The sequence below is a fragment of the Cetorhinus maximus genome, chromosome 2 (assembly GCF_964194155.1).
Source record: "Cetorhinus maximus chromosome 2, sCetMax3.hap1.1, whole genome shotgun sequence".
Classification (NCBI taxonomy): domain Eukaryota; kingdom Metazoa; phylum Chordata; class Chondrichthyes; order Lamniformes; family Cetorhinidae; genus Cetorhinus; species Cetorhinus maximus.
Window position 1 is genome coordinate 21,734,263 of NC_135880.1, and position 16,981 is coordinate 21,751,243.

At 43.2% G+C, this 16,981-nt stretch overlaps 1 protein-coding gene across 1 annotated transcript in view; it reads left to right on the forward strand.

Moving 5' to 3' along the window:
- Positions 1-12,973, forward strand: part of spcs3 (signal peptidase complex subunit 3) — a 36,750-nt gene extending 23,777 nt beyond the window's left edge. Inside the window, exons 4-5 of the mRNA XM_078561776.1 lie at positions 7,047-7,162; positions 11,671-12,973. Of these exons, the coding sequence (XP_078417902.1) occupies positions 7,047-7,162; positions 11,671-11,803 (249 nt within the window). The 3' untranslated portion in view covers positions 11,804-12,973. The remainder of the gene's footprint in view (positions 1-7,046; positions 7,163-11,670) is intronic.
- The last annotated feature ends 4,008 nt before the right edge of the window (positions 12,974-16,981 follow it).

Sequence of the window (16,981 nt, forward strand, 5' to 3'; positions counted from 1 at the left end):
CTAGAGCTGTACTTTGAATATCCTGTCTTCCATTCTTAATTAGCACTTTTCTCAGACAAATACCACCACCTTCAACACCTCTTTGACCCTTTTGTCTGTGACATCTTTTGATTATCTGCTCATCTCCACAATCACCACACCACACCCTCAATGTGTCTCTCCCCCCCCCCCCCCCCCCCCCCCACCCACCTTAAACCAATTTATATTTCTCCCTTCTTCTAACTATGCTCCAGTTCTGCCGAAGGGCCATGAAGGCTCGAAACGTTAACTGATTTCTTCTCCGCCGATGCTGCCAGACTTGCTGAGTTTTTCCAGGTAATTCTGTTTTTGTTTTGGATCCCACAAAGCAAGCCTGCTGTATACACTCTCAAAGAGTGGTGACAATCTGTTAACTGAAGCACTCTGTTTCTGATAGTGTGCTCCAGTTTAGAGAACAGGAATGGGGAGAAGGGAACAAACTATTTTTCTTGGTTCATTCAGCAAGTGGTCTTTAAGCTTCCAAGTCATCAGAAATCTGACAATTTAACTATGCTCTGAAAGACATCTTTGTGGTATGACTCCTTTCTAACAGCAACATGCTTGGTCTTCATTGCTCAATTAGGGATTGGTGATAAATAGTGGCCTAGCGAGTGATACCCTATACTCATATCCACCACTGTAACTTTAACAGAATGCCCTACTTTATGACTCTATAAAATGAATAACGTCAATTCTCCACATATCTGTGGCTGATTCTCCACATGTGGCAAGTGTATTGGACAACACTGAGCTAGGAAGTGCAATAATTCTTGGGATGACAGGCTTGTTCTGAGGAGAGATTGAGTAAACTAGGCCAGCGTTCCCAGAGATTTTCAATGAAACACAAAATTCTTGAGCTCTTTGGCATTGCTGCTGGCAGGATGCTTTTCCTTGCTAGAGAGTTTAGATCTCATGGACACTGACTTGGAATAAAGAATTGACCGTTTAGGACTGAGATGAGAAATTTCCTCAAAGAGCTTTGAATCTTTGGAATTCTGTATCCCAGGGAATTATGCATGTTCAGTCATTGAGCACGTACAAGATAGATTTTTGAATGGTTTAAAAAAAATTGAGGATAATGAGGGAAGATGGAGTTGAACCAGAAGAACTTGTTGAATGGCAGAGCAGGGTCAGATGACCCACTCCTGCTCCTATTTCTTATGTTCTTAATTTCCAGGTACTTGATGCTACTTGCCAATTTGGAATGATTGTGATGATCAGACAATGTCATAAAGTTGGAAATGTGTGGCCTCAAGACTGGAGTGAGGGGAAAACAATATTAGCATAGAGAAACATTACATCCAAAAAAGAGAGAGACTTTCAATAAGATATAATTAATTAATAACCTCAGAGTGAAGGCACCCCTGGGGAGCAGCAATCATAATATGGTTGAATTCTGCATTCAGCTTGAGGGAGAGAAGAGTGGGTCCAAGAATAGTATCTTAAACTTAAATAGGGACAGTTATGTGGGAATGAAAGCAGAGCTAGTTAAAGTGAGCTGGCAAATTAAGTTAAGGGACAGGTCAGTAGAGATGCAATGGCAGACATTTAAAGGGATATTTCAGAATACACAGAATAAATACATTGCAATGAGAGAGAAACATTCCAGGGGGAAGGACCCACCATCTGTGAATACACAGAATAAATACATTGCAATGAGAGAGTAACATTCCAGGGGGAAGGACCCACCATCTGTGGTTAACTAAAAAAGTTAAAGACAGTATCAAACTTAAACAAAAAGCATGAGCAAATACAGGTGGCTGGTCAGAAAATTTGACAATGTAAAGAACAGCAAAGAATGACCAAGATTAATAAGGAGGGGAAAATTTGAGTACGAGTGAAAGCTAACTAGAAATATAAAGATGGATAGTAAGAGTTTCAATAGATATTTAAATGAGAAAAGAATGAACAAAGTGAGCACTGGTCCTATAGAAAGTGAGTCTGGGGAATTAATAATGGACAATAAGGAGATGGCAGACAAATTGAACAGGTGCTTTGCCTCGGTCTTCACTATAGAGTACACAAGTAGCATCCCAGAAATAACTGTAAATTGGGAATTGGGAGGGAGGAACTCGGGATAACTTCAATCACCAGGAAAATTGTACAGGACACTGGTGAGACCACATCTGGAGTACTGTGTACAGTATTGGTCTCCTTATTTAAGGAAGGATGTAAATGCATTAGAAGCAGTGCGGAGAAGGTTTCCTAAACTAATAACCAGGAATGGGCAAGTTGTCTTATGAGGAAAGTTTTTTTTAAAATTCGTTCATGCGATGTGGCTGTTGCTGGCTTGGCCAGCATTTGTTGCCCAAGCCTAATTGCCATAAGGTGGTAGGAGCAGAAGTAGGCCATTCGGCCTATCGAGTCTGCTCCGCCATTGAATGCGATCATGGCTGATCTGATAATCCTCAACTCCACTTTCCTGCCTTTTCCCCATAACCCATGATTTCCTTACTGATTAAAAACCTGTCTATCTCAGCCTTGAATAAACTTAACGACCCAGCCTCTACAACCCTGTAAAGTCACCCATGATTAAGGCACTGTGTTTTTTTACATGCCCTCATTTATCTCCTAATTTATTCTGTCCTCCAGTACAACTACTGTTAGGGGGCCTATAGACTACTCCTGCAAGTGTCATCTTCCCCTTGTTATTTCTTATCTCCATCCATATGGATTCTACATCTTCCAATCCAAGATCATTTCTTGCTATTGTACTTGTTCCATCTTGTACTAACAAAGTTACCCCACCACCCTTTCTTTCCTGCCTGTCCTTTCGAAAAGTCACATACCCCTGAATATTTAGTTCCCAGCTTTGATCTCCTTGTAACCATGTTTCCGTAATGGCTATAAGATCATACCCATTAACCTCTATTTGTGCTGTTAATTCATTTATTTTGTTCCGAATACTACATGCATTTAAGTAAAGAGCCATTAATTTTGCCTTTTTACCATTTTTGTCCACCTTTGGCCCTATTTGCTGTTTTTAAATGTTTGTACACTCTGCCCCTCCCTGTTACGCTCTGGACATTAATACCTGAATAGCTGCCCTGCAATGCTGCCATATACGTCCAATCCCTGTACACCTCCACCCCCCACCAGGATGGTCTGATGGCTCTCCGCTTCTTCCTCGAGCAGAAGGAAGGTGCAATCCCCGAACAATCCCCATCCACCACTACTCTCCTCCATCTGGCTGAACTTGTTCTCACACTGAACAATTTCTCCTTAAACTCCTCTCACTTCCTCCAAATAAAAGGTGTGGCTATGGGTACCCGCATGGGCCCCAGCTATGCCTGTCTCTTTATGGGGTATGTGGAACATTCCTTGTTCCAGTCCTACTCCGGCCCCCTCCCACAACTCTTTCTCCGGTACATCGATGATTGCTTCGGTGCTGCTTCGTGCTCTCGTCTGGACCTGGAAAAATTTATTAATTTTGCTTCCAATCTCCACCCCTCCATCATTTTCACATGGTCCATCTCTGACACTTCCCTTCCCTTCCTTGACCTCTGTCTCAATTTCTGTCCAGCAATATTCATTACAAGCCCACCGACTCCCACAGCTACCTCGACTACAGCTCCTCACACCCCGCTTCCTGTAAGGACTCCAACCCATTCTCTCAGTTGCTTCGCCTCCGTCGCATCTGTTCTGATGATGCCACTTTCAAAAACAGTTCCTCTGACATGGCTTCCTTCTTCCTTAACCGAGGTTTTCCACCCACGGTGGTTGACAGGGCCCTCAACCGTGTCTGGCCCATCTCCCACACATCCGCCCTCACACCTTCCTCTCCCTCCCAGAAACATGATAGGGTCCCCCTTGTCCTCACTTATCACCCCAACAGCCTCCGTATTCAAAGGATCATCCTCCGCCAACTCCAGCATGATGCCACCACCAAACACATCTTCCCTTCACCTCCCCTGGCGGCATTCCGCAGGGATCGTTCCCTCCGGGACACCCTGGTCCACTCCTCCATCACCCCCTACACCGCAACCCTCTCCAACGGCACCTTTCCATGCAACCGCAGAAGGTGCAACACCTGCCTCTTTACTTCCCCTCTCCTCATCGTCCAAGGGTCCAAACACACCTTTCAAGTGAAGCAGCATTTCACTTGCACCTCCCTCAATTTAGCTTACTGCATTCGTTGTTCCCAATGCGGTTTCCTCTACATTGGGATGACAGGATGACCGCTTTGCAGAACACCTTTGGTCTGTCCGCAAGCATGACCCAGACCTCCCTGTCGCTTGCCATTTCAATACTGCACCCTGCTCTCATGCCCACATGTCCGTCCTTGGCATGCTGCAATGTTCCAGTGAAGCTCAACGCAAACTGGAGGAACAGCACCTCATCTTCTGACTAGGCACTTTACAGCCTTCCGGACTGAATATTGAGTTCAACAATTTTAGATCATGAACTCTCTCCTCCATCCCCACCCACTTTCCGATTTCCCCCCCCACCTTTTTTTCCCAATAATTTATATAGATTTTTCTTTTCCCACCTATTTCCATTATTTTTTAATGTATTCCCATCCATTGTTTTATCTCTACCTTTTAGCCTATTTCAATCCCTTCCCTTCACCCAACCCACCCCCACTAGGGCTATCTGTACCTTGCTTGTCCTGCTTTCTACTCTTAATTAGCACATTCCCTAGATAATATCACCACCTTCAACACCCCTTTGTCCTTTTGTCTATGACATCTTTTGGCAATCTCCACCTATCCCTGGCCCTCTATCCAGCTCTACCTCCCCCCCCCCCCCCCCCAACTTAAACCAGCTTATATTTCACCTCTTTTCTATTTTTCCTTAGTTCTGTTGAAGAGTCATACGGACTCGAAACGTTAACTGTGTTCCTCTCCGCAGATGCTGCCAGACCTGCTGAGTTTTTCCAGGTATTTTTATTTTTGTTTTGGATTTGCAGCATCCGCAGTTTTTTGCTTTTATCCTTTTACTTTGTTAGCCTACGCATCTCCTTTCCAGAACAGCCTCCCCTGCCATTTAGTTTAAAGTCCTCTCTACAGTCTTAGTTATTCAATTCACCAGGACACTGGCCCCAGCACGGTTCAACTGAAGCCTGTCCCACAGGAACAGCTCCCTTCTACCCTATTACTGGTGTCAGTGTCCCAGGAACTGAAACCCATTCCCCCCCAAACCAACCTTTGAGCCACGCATTTAGCTCCTTGACTTTATGTACCATATGCCAGTTTGCCCGTTGCGCAGGTAGTAATCCCAAGATTATTATCTTGGAGGTTCTGCTTTTTAATTTAGCTCCTAACTTTTCAAATCCTTTCAGCAGAACCTCTTTTCTAGTCCTATCAACGTCGTTGGTACCAACTTGGACGATGACAACTGAATCCCTCCCCTCCCACTCCAAGTTCCTCTCCAGCCCTGAGGAGATGTCCTTAACCCTGGCACCGGGCAGGCAACATAGCCTTCAGGACTCACGCTCGTGGCTGCAGGGAACAGTATCTATCCCCCTAATTATACTGTACCCTACCACCACTACGTTCCTATTTCCTCCTCCCACTTGAATGACTCCCTGTACCATGGTGCTGTGGTCAGTTCGCTCAGCTTCCCTGCAGTCCTCACTCTCACCCACACAGATTGCAAGAATTTCCTAGTTGGACAGTTGCAGGGGCCGAGGATCCTTGAACGCTACCCCCTGGGCCCCCATACCTGCTTCACGTGCAGTCACAGGTTACAGTCAGATCAACCATGATCTTATTGGATGGCGGAACAGTCTCAAAGGACCGAGTTGCCCTAACTTGTATGCTCGTTTGTAAAGTAATTATTAAGAGAAACTGCAGGGATATCTGGGCCAAATAGCTGCCTTCTAGATTGTAAATTTCAAAGGCTATGTTGGTCTCCTGCCTAATATTATTTTGCTTTATAGTAGTGACCTCAAGGGGTTGATTTTAAACAGATGTCGGTGTATCACTTTCTCTTTCTTCCACCTCTCGAAATGAAGAGTTGAGATCTGCGATACTCTTTGCTAAATGGGAAGTAATCTGGCTGTGTTTTATCTGTAAACCCATTGATAATTCAAGATCTAAAAGCAAATCTGAATTGTTTAGGGCTCTTCCTCAAATACATATACACCCATTTCATTAAGGCAGTTAAGACTGTTAGGAATTTTGGGCTTCCACCAGAAGTTTTCCTCATTTACCACCAACGACTTCTACGAACCACTCTCGTCAGCACATAAACTACTAATCCATTGGGAATGACTCTTCAGAAGCTAGTAAATTAGCTTTACTTACCCCTCTACAACTTCTGGAATGTACTTTGCAACTGTCAAAAGGGCAGAAAGTTTAATGTTGAAAGCATGTCAAATTGGATAACAAAAACTTTGCATTTGTGGTGTTAGTATCTGGCTTTTCATAAAGTGATCAATAAAATCTGTAATATTTTCATTCGCTTCCATTGAAATTAAAGGAGCATAATTGCCAACTCTGAAGCTTAAGCAGACTTAGTTATAAATCCTTGGGAACAAATGTCCAAATAGAGTTCCATTGGTGATGTCCAAGTGATGTAAACAGTCAGCAGGTCAGTCCCGATCTATAGAGAGAGATGAGTTAAAATGTCTTGGGTGCGGACCCTTCAACAGAACTTTCCTCCACACAGACGCAGACTGATGGGCTGAATGTTTGCAGCACTTTGTTCTGAACTCCAGCATATGAAACTTTTTGGTATCATTATATTTCCATTTAAGACAGATGAGGAGAAATTTTTTGTCTGAGGGTTGTAAGCCTTTGGCGCACTCTTCCCCAAAAGGCAGTAGAAGCAGAGTCTTTGAATGTTTTTAAGGCAGAGGGAGGTAGATCCTTCATAAGCAAGAGGGTGAAAGGCTATCAGAGGTAGGTGGGAATGTGGGATTGAGGTTACAGTCAGATCAGCCATGATCATATTGAATGGCGGAGCAGACTTGAGGGGCCGAGCGGCCTACTGCTAATTTGTATATATGTCTTATGTTCTGGGTGTAATGGCACCAGTCACAATGTTGTGTATATAAGTTATTTAAACTCTTCTTGCAAATGCAGGCACTGAACCAGGTTGTTCTCTGGGACAAGATTGTTCTTCGTGGAGATAAGACGAAATTGGACCTGAAAGATGTGAAGTCAAAATATTTCTTCTTTGATGATGGAAATGGCCTCAAGTAAGAAATTTCCACCCATCTATCCGTCTGTATCTTAAGGTAGCAGTAATTGCCAAACTGCTGCTCTTTAAAACAGTCATGACTGTTTGAGTTAATGCACCATCTGTGATGTGTGAATGTCAGAATTATTCCCAAGTGAGGCAAAGCAAACGATTTGCAGACATCACAGGCAGACGTGCGACAAGTAGAAAAATTGAACTAAAAATAGGTGTTGGCAAAATACAGCTCTGTCAGTATCTGAAAACAGGTTAAAGCTTCGGTAGGACTCTTGCCTGAAACTGTTTTGATAAAGTCGAAGCATTATCCTAACTGGCCCATGTGTATGTTTAGCATTCTTTCTCTCTATATGCAGGAGTGGATTATGCAGTTGCTTCCCTTGCCTGATCCTCCTTTGTGAGTGGACAAACAGTCAGCACCCTATTACAGATTGAATCTACACAAGGGCTTAACTGCAATTGAGACGAGTTACTATAGTGACTATGTATTGTGTTTAAATCTGCGCTGTTTTCCAGGGGTGAGGGTGTTGTGGCAGTGCTGGGAGTTGGCGGGAGCGGGTGGTGTGGGCAGGTGCTCCTCCCCATACCACTGTTCAGCTTGATTATTGATCTGATTCATTCTGCATTCTGGCCTGTGCATTGCTGTGTATAGCCAGTGTGATGGGGAAGGAAGAAAAAATCGGAGAAATGTTGTAACTGGCTGACCCCAAATTCTATGATTCGCCCAAAGGTGCGAATGCAGGTCTGTGAGCAGGCTGCCCTTTCTCTGCATAATGGATTTGTGAATCAGAATGAAGCACTGACTGAATGAAGCACCCAGCTATGTGGAAAATTGCCCGGGTATGTCCTGTACACAAAAAGCAGGACAAATCCAACCTGGCCAATTACCGCCCCATCAGTCTACTCTCGATCATCAGTAAAGTAACGGAAGGAGTCATCAGCAGTGCTATCAAGCAGCATTTGATTCGCAATAACCTGCTCACTGACGCCCAGTTTGGGTTCTGCCAGGGTTACCCAGCTCCTGACCTCATTAAAGCCTTGGTTCGAATATGGACAAAAGAGCTGAACTCTCAAGGTGAGGTGAGACTGACTGCCCTTGACATCAAGGTCACTTTTGACCGAGTGTAGTATCAAGGAGCCCTAGCGAAACTGGAGTAAATGGAAATTGGGGGGGAAACTTTCCGCTGGTTGGAGTCATACCTAGCACAAAGGAGGATGGTTGTGGTTGTTGGAAGTCAGTCATCTCAGCTCCAGGACATCACTGCAGGAGTTCCCCAGGGTAGTGTCCTCGGCCCAACCATCTTCAGCTGCTTCATCAATGATCTTCCTTCCAACATAAGGCCAGAGGTGGCAATGTTTACTGATGATTGCTGAGTGTTCACCATTTGTGACTCCTCAGATACTGAAACAGTCCATGTCCAAATGCAGCAAGACCTGGACACTCAGGTTTGGGCTAACAGGTGGCAAGTAACATTCGTGCCACACAAGTGTCAGGCAATGACCATCTCCAACATGAGAGAATCCAATCATTGCCCCTTGATGTTCAGTGGTGTTACCATCATTGAATCCCCCATTATCAGCATCCTAGGGGTTACCATTGACCAGAAACTGAACTGGACTAGCCATATAAATACTGTGGCTACAAGAGCAGGCCAGAGGCTAGGAACTGTGTGACGAGTAACTCCCTTCCTGACTCCCCAAAGCCTGCCCATCATCTATAAGACACAGGTCAGAAGTGTGGTGGAATACTCTCCACTTGCCTGGATGAGTGCAGTTCCCACAACACTCAAGCTGGACACCGTCCAGGACAAAGCAGCCAGCTTGATTGGCACCATGTCCACAAACGTTCACTCCCTCCACCACCGACGCACAGTAGCAGCAATGTGTACCATCTACAGGATGCACTGCAGGAATTCACCAAGGCTCCTTCAACAGCTACGACTGCTACCAATTAGAAGGACAAGGGCAGCAGATAGATGGGAGCACCACCAACTGTAAGTTCTTCTCCAAGTAACTCACCATCCTGACTTGTAAACATATCACCGTTCCTTCACTGTGGCTGGTCAAAATCCTGGAACTCCCTTACTAACAGCACTGTGGGTGTACCTACACCACATGGACTGCAGTGGTTCAAGAAGGCAGCTCACCACCGCCTTCCCAAGGGCAACTAGGGATGGGCAATAAATGCTGGCCTAGCCAGCGAAGCCCACATCCCGTTTGAAGGTGCTGTTGGAGGAGCTTTGGTGAGTTGCTGCCTCTTGTAGTTGGTCTTCACTGCTGACACTGGTTGTGGAGGAAGTGAATATTAATTAGTCTTTTCAGAGCTGTGACTGGGTCGTCTTTGTGGAATGCAGGATGTAAAAGTAGAGCCAGGAAAATAAAACATTTTGATCCGTAGTGGTTTAACTGAGAGATGTGGAGGAGGGATTGGTGATTTACAGGAAAGTTGGTGTCAGGAGGGTGGTATATGCATGTGTTTGTCCTTCATTCCAAAGGCTTAGACTGGGTTTATACCATCAGTGTTATAGTGGAATCTTTGTGTCCCTTACAATTGTAAGGGCCTTCAGTTTTTGCCGGTAATGCCTTTGGCTGTAGTTTTAGATTACTTCTGAAACTAAATTAATTTGGTTCGTTGTTGGTAGCATTGTTAATAGCTTAATATGGCAGAATGTTTGCTTGGAATTCAGAATTTCCGCATCCTGTTCTGCTATTGTTGCAGCTAACTTGCTTGGACTATTAATCATATAAATGAAGAGGTGACTAGAGGTAATAAACTCTTGTGGTAAATGTGTGTATAAAATACAGGGGCATGTGTGATAATTTTTAGCAGTTGCATGTATCTTCTTGCTGCAACAGCCTGTGGTGTGGTTAAATCTCCCCCCAAAATCCACACCATATCATTGCTAGTTTGTGTCTCTTGGTCTGTCCTGAGTTAATTAGTTGCTCTTGGCCAGGGATATATTACTGAATGTAACAATTGCACTCAGTTCTCCTAGTTAAGGAAAGGGAGAGAGGATAAAGCAGCCAGGATTCACATTCTGCTTGCTATCGAGATTCATGCCCCGCGCAGGCAGTGCATATGTGGACGTAATGATCCACGTTTCTCCAGCCTGCCCGTCCTATCTTTGTCATTAATTAACTCGGCATAGTGAATTATCAGTACTTTCTGACATCTGTGGAAGTACATCCTAGGTGAGTCTTTACAGCCGGAAAGGAGAAGGTTGGGGAGTGGCGGTGGATCAAATGTTCAGTCATCAGTGCTTGCAGTACCATCAAGGACCTTATGGTGGTGCCATTGTTGAGCTTGTAGAAGCTAAAGTTCCCAACAGCTCCGGCAACAGATAATATCCATTGAAGCTATGGACTTCTGATCACATTTATTAATTTGTTTCAGCTACTTTTTGGGATATAGAAATGCATGCAAAATGTGTGGCATCTACATTGCATACTATATGATGGCAGCCCTATAACTGGCAGATAGCGAAACATTTAGTAACACGAACATTGAAAGTGATCCACACTACGCATTAAAAGTTCTAAAATAGACTGCATAGAACTTGTGTGTGTGTTGGAAGTGCTTTCTTTTGAGGGGAAGCTAGACAGGTACCTGAGGGAGAAGAGAATAGAGGGTTACACTAATTTTGGATGAGGAAAGATGGGAGGAGGCTCGAGTGGAGCATAAACACCAACATGGGCTGAATGGCCTGTCTCTGTGCTGTTTATTCTATGTAATCCTATGTAAATAATACTGCTCAAGAGACTGGAATTTGTATCCTTAAAACTCTCTGCCTCTGTCTGTTCTTTTAAGACACTCCTTAAAACTTACTTTGACCAAGTTTTGGTCATCAGCCCTAATATCTCCTTATGTGGCTCAGTACCAAATTTTGCATTAACACTCCTGTGAAGTGTCTTGGCAGGTTTATTACTTCAAAGGCATTGTGTGACTACAAGTTGTTGTTAAGTGATATAGATTTTCTGCTTTCAGCCTAATTACTACTTTCTTGTCAACCATTTTTAAAGCTCGCCGGTCTTTTTAATTCCCAACAATCGCAGCCTCTTAGATTTATATAGTAAAACGTCGCAGGGTGCTTCACAGGAGTGTAATCAGTCAAAATGGTCGAAGAGGTAGCTTTGAAGGAGCGATTTTGAAGAAAGATTGAGGAGCAGAGATTAGGGAAGGAAATTCAGATCTTGGGGCTTAGACATCTGAAGGCATAGTTGCCATTGGAGGGACAACGAACGTCGAGGCTGCACAAGAGGGTCAGAATTGGTATCAACCAACGCTCCTGAAGGTTTGTAAGGCTGGAGGCGGGGAGGGACCAGACAAGGGAGGGATTAGAGCACAAGGGTAAAGGTTTTGAAATGAGCGTTGCTGGACTGGGAGCCAGCGGTGATGGGTGAATGGGACTTTGTGAGAATCAGGAGTTGAGTTACAATTCACCTGTCCGTGTGTAAATTCTTGCGTAGCCCCAAGAAAATATAATTTGCACATTTAACATTTTCTTTTGACAGGGGAAACGAAAACATCACTTTAACTCTGTCCTGGAATGTGGTTCCAAACGCTGGAATTCTGCCTCTTGTAACGGGTTCAGGTCACAGTTCTGCTGCGTTTCCAGATTCCTATGAGATGACGAAGAACTATTGAACTCTTGACTATTTTCCTTTGTTATAATACCTTTTATTGTTGTAATTTGAAACTCATAACTCGGAACATATTTTTATATCCAAATATCATGTCTGTGTGGCTGGGGTGAAAAAAATCTGAAAATTCCCCCAAGTGAAAATAAAATGGGTGACTGTTTTGTATTTTTTGTAACAGGCGCACAAGAAATCCTTTTGAATTGTGATGTTTTATCTGTGTCCAGATTTAATTCCCGTTATATAACGAAGTTGGACTTCACTTGATGGGGGAGGGGTGGGGGGTGGGGGGGGAATTTATTGCTGCGCGCTAAGTGTGACACCATGTCTCATGACTGTCGCACTTAAATCTCCCCCGCCTTCCCAAGTGTGAGAAACACTTCCTCCCTCTAGCGTTTAATTGCTCACAACAGACATTGGCCATGTACTATTTGCACCATGAGCTCCAAACACTTTTCTTTTCCAAAGCCAATATTCTTGTGTTATTTCTTTGACAGCCATTAGGCATATTGAGGTGGGGGAGTGCGGGTTGGTGTTAGAGAGCTCAGTTCTAGCTGTTGTGCTTTCTCTGCTTGCCCAGCCTTGCCCTAAATAAAAAGGCCACTTGACTCAATTTGCATCCTTGAAGAAAATGACTGCCTTCCTATTAATTATGGTACTTATTAATTCCTCCTCCATCTTCTAAAGCTCTAGTCTAAAGCTCACTGTAAGAAGTCTCTGTTTATTCAGCAGGGTAAGGATTTTCTCAACAATAAAAAAAAATGAATCCTATTCCTCAATTGTAAACGGGCTGTTTTATTTTCAGACTTTTCATGTTTTTCTTTGCTGTATATTAAAAACACAAAGTAAATTGAAGCATGAGTATTTATATTGAGTGTTCTGAAGACAATTGCTGGAGTCTGAACTTTGCTTGTATCCTACAGCACAACAGCTTTTATACTGTATAATTACTGTGAATTGCAACAAAAATACAACAATGTGCATATTCTGTAGAACAGAATATATTATCTTTTTTGTGGTATATTTTTTGATTCTAAAGCATACTGTTTGTGGATGGGTATCGATATAGAAACTTGAACCCGAGGAATATTTTTAAACTGATTAAGGTTAGGGTGACTGTACTAGAGAACAAAGTATGTGTTTGAATAAAGGGGTTTGTTTTTATTTTGTCCGTGAAGAGTTGAGCAGTCGTGACTTTTATTTTCTTACTGCCCCCTCCCTAGCCCCATAAATTTAAAAATGAAAGGAAGCCAGATACCTACCATTCCACCTGCTGTTCTACCTAATGTATCATGGCTTTGTAGTCTGGGCTGACCCTGGACACTGAGACTGTGTGTCCATGTGCACGCATGTTGTTGTCATGTTTTTGGCTTTGCCTGTATTGAAAACGACTGACCGTTTAGTGCTGCATGTTGTCACATTGGAGCAATATTGGAAGTCGAGCAGGAAATACATCTTGGACACTGCGGCGGTTATTTTATCCTGTGCAGTTTGCTGTTCTAGGGCCGCAGGCCTGTTTGTTTTCCCTGAGTTTCCACGGAGAGACAGTGGGACATCCTCGAGCTAAATTTAAAGTACACTTAAAAAAGATTTTCCAAAACCAATTTTACAATTAGAATCCCTGTTGTGCGAGGCTCATACTCTGAGCTTGGTGTAGCTTGTAGGAGATGTTGACAATAACTTGTGATGGAATTCGGATGATGTTCTTTCTTGCCTTGTTGGCAAGGCATTTTATCACCTGAGCATGCCTGGTCGAGATAAACAGCTTAACATCTGGTGGAAGCTTGAGTGCCATTATCTGAGGCTGGGATTTGAGCCAGGGTCTTCAAGCCCTTAGTATCTATCGCACCATGTTGCTCTGCAATATCTTTGTTTATACTAGTTTATTTCAACCCCTAATCTTGAAGCATGCAGGCAAAGCTTGTGAGAGCACTAGATTCTGACCTGTGTGCAGATTTACCTTTGATATGTTTTACACAGGTTTTTTCTACGTTAATACGCTTTTGGAGACTTGGCTTTCATTAAGTTACAAGACAGTCCTTGTGCTGTAGAGTTTCTTCAGGCCCCTCGCTTTTTTTTGGTAAAAAAGAATTTCATGTTAACAATGTTCTGCAACAGTATCAGCCAAAAGGCTGATGGTTTAGCATTGCAATCTGACGCAAAGGAGATTTCACGGTGGTTTGAAAAGCATTTACTCTTTCTTTCATTTGAAGGTTAAAAGAATTCAGACCAAAGGAGCATGTAAGCAATTACTTATTAAAAATAAAAAGGGGGCCAGAGGTTGCATTGAACAGTGGTGCAAATTTACATGCCTATTGTACACGCAACTTCAGAATCTTTGGAGAAGAAAGGGGCTGGACCCTAAGAGCCTTCAGTCTGGTGCTTTCCGAGAGAAACTTCTAAAATTTTCCTTTGACGTACTTGTCCAGATTCTGTCTTGATTCCAAAAGAAGGAAGCATTGCTGCCAACTGCATGGGGGCAATTTCTAATTTCTAATGGAACCTTTTCAAACTATGGCCTAATCTTTAATTTCTAAGCCTGTTACTAATTACAAGCATCCGATGTTTGGTGGAGGGTGGGGTGGAGGAGAGGAAGACGGAGTGGGGTGGGGGGGGAAAGAGGAAGAACCCATTTATTTGAAGGGAAATGGGTGAGCGGGACAAGAATCTGAATTGCTGAAATACTTTCCTGATATCATGTGACCAGCAGTCAGTGTCATCAAAGGTGCCTTTTTAAAAAAGAAACGAGCATGGAATTTGGTGCTGCTCGTGTCAAAATTTCAAACGTGTTTAAATTTAATTGTGTGGTTTTGTGACCACTGCCTCTAACCCATTTAACATATTTTCAAACTGTGAAATTGCTTTCTTCAAGCAGTTTGTATCCCTTAGAACTCAAATATTGCCATCAAGTTTGTATCCCTTAGAACTCAAATATTGCCATCAGCTGGAGAAGTAGGTCTCATTGGTAACAGGGTAACTCAGTGCTGGAGTGTGAGCAGTATTTCAAAATTTCAAGAGCCAAGTTTTTAACTCAAAAATTCTTCTCGAATGGTATTTGCATTCTATATTTGCAAAGAGGTTGAAGCGGATTTGAGTGCATGCTATATACAAAAGCATTAGTGTCAACCTTGAAATTGTAACTCTTGCACGTGCAACTCTTCACCATAAGGTGCCACTGTTTCTCCTCTATTTTTCCCCTCTGGGTAATATATTATTTCTGGTTAAATAAAGCACTGACTAAGATTATAAATTGAATTATTCTGCAGTGTTCCGGGAAAAAAAGGTTCTCCACATCAGAAGTTTACTTCTATGTTTAAATCCATACCTTTGCTGTACATTATATACTAAGAAAAGGAAGTGTTTTCACTTTGTCCTATGCTTCAGCGTCCTGGCAATGTGGTAATTGCACAACCTAAAGTTCCTACAAATGTCTGTTTTCATCATGAATATTTTAAATTATCGGTTGCGGTTTAATTACTGCTGTTGGGTAGAACGTTTTTGAGCAGTTCAAGAAAGTAGCGGCGCCAAAAATAACATTTTGCTTTCTACTGAAACTTTTCAAAGTCACATAGCACCCGACAAGATTAACGGGACTGTAGGTCACACGAAATTTTGAAGATGAAAACTGGTCTGAAAGTCTGCTCATTGAGGTAAGCAACATCAGCTTCAATCAAACTTGATCAGGCCTGGACAGAGGTTAAACACAGGAGATTGCTGCGCTGACTGCTGCTCCGCAGGATGCCTTAACCCCAGCCTGAGAGGAGGGTTCTCCACCTAACTGGAATTTTTCCTTCCGATTCCCTGCAAGACCTACGAGCACCATTTCATGCTGCGAGCTTAAACTGCCACGCGACTGGGTTGATAGCCCAAAGTTACTGTATCATGAAACATCCTTAAGTTGGTCGAGGGTATAATGTTGGCTATATAGAATCAGCTGGGCTTGATCTGAATAGGTCCTAAAGGGGATGGAACTAATTAAGTTAGTGGCACCATCAACTTCTCCCCCGCCCCCATGGCTTTTCCAAGGTAGAACTGGTAAAGTCACCTGTAATTTTCAAAAGTGAGCACAATCACGGATACATGTTTTGTTCCCTAGTTTTAGCCAATATGTTCTTAAGACTTCCGAAATTTGTATAAACGTGAGAATTTTTTGCTCGTCATTGGCCTTGGCTTTTTGAACAATTTTTAACATGGGCTTGATCCTGTGACTAGTTACAGAGCTACAGCTGAGCTGGAAGGTTGTAGGTTTGAGTCCCACTCCAGTGACTTGAGCATGCACTCCTGGCTGACACTCCTGCCACAGCTGTGAGGGTGTGTTGCATTGTAGGAGTTGCCATCTTTCAGGTGAGATGTTAAATCAAGGTCTCCTCTGCCCTCTCTTTGTTGGGGGTGGGGGTGGGGGGGGGGGGCATGGAAGTGTGGTAGTAAAAGAAGAACTGGATTTCTTTCTCGTGTCCTGGATAATACCCCTCAATCAGCATTACTAAACACAGACTATCTGGTCATTATCTCTGCTATTTGTTGAATCTTTTGCTTTGTGCAAATTTGCTGCTGTTTCCTACAATACAACAGTCATGGTGCTTCAAACCTATTTCATTGGCTGTAAAGCGCTTTGGGATGCAGCATGCTGTATAAATTTAAGTCCTTTTGCTTCTTGACAAGCAAGTGTTTGGCCGGGTCTGTCATCTTTCGTGACTTTACAATATCCAGCTATCTGAAACTATCCCTGTGTGCTTTCCTCTCTGCCTGAACACAGCTGCCAAATCTCCCAACAATGGCAATTCCTCCTGCCCTTTATAGTTACCTACCGTCTCCCAAGAATCTGCCCTGTATGCTGTTGCCTTCCTTATCCATATGGTATCATGTATGCTGAAGACACCAAGTTCACCATTTCTCCAGATCGACCCCCTGCCATCATGATCTGTGCGCTTGACCTGCTGAACTTTAGAGGGGGACCAGTTATCGCTTTGAAGCTGTGCTATAAACTTTGCTTCATTTGCTGCTGTCCATCCGTTTGGCCCCAGCTATTCAGTCGGGTTGGACCATACAATGCAAAATCCTATTCATTATTAAAACTGCTTATTTCTATCTCTGTAACATTACTGGATCAGCTTGTCCATTAGTGAAATCTTTATCCATGTTTTTTGCCTCTATGAAAACTTCCTGAGTTCTATCAAAAGGTTCT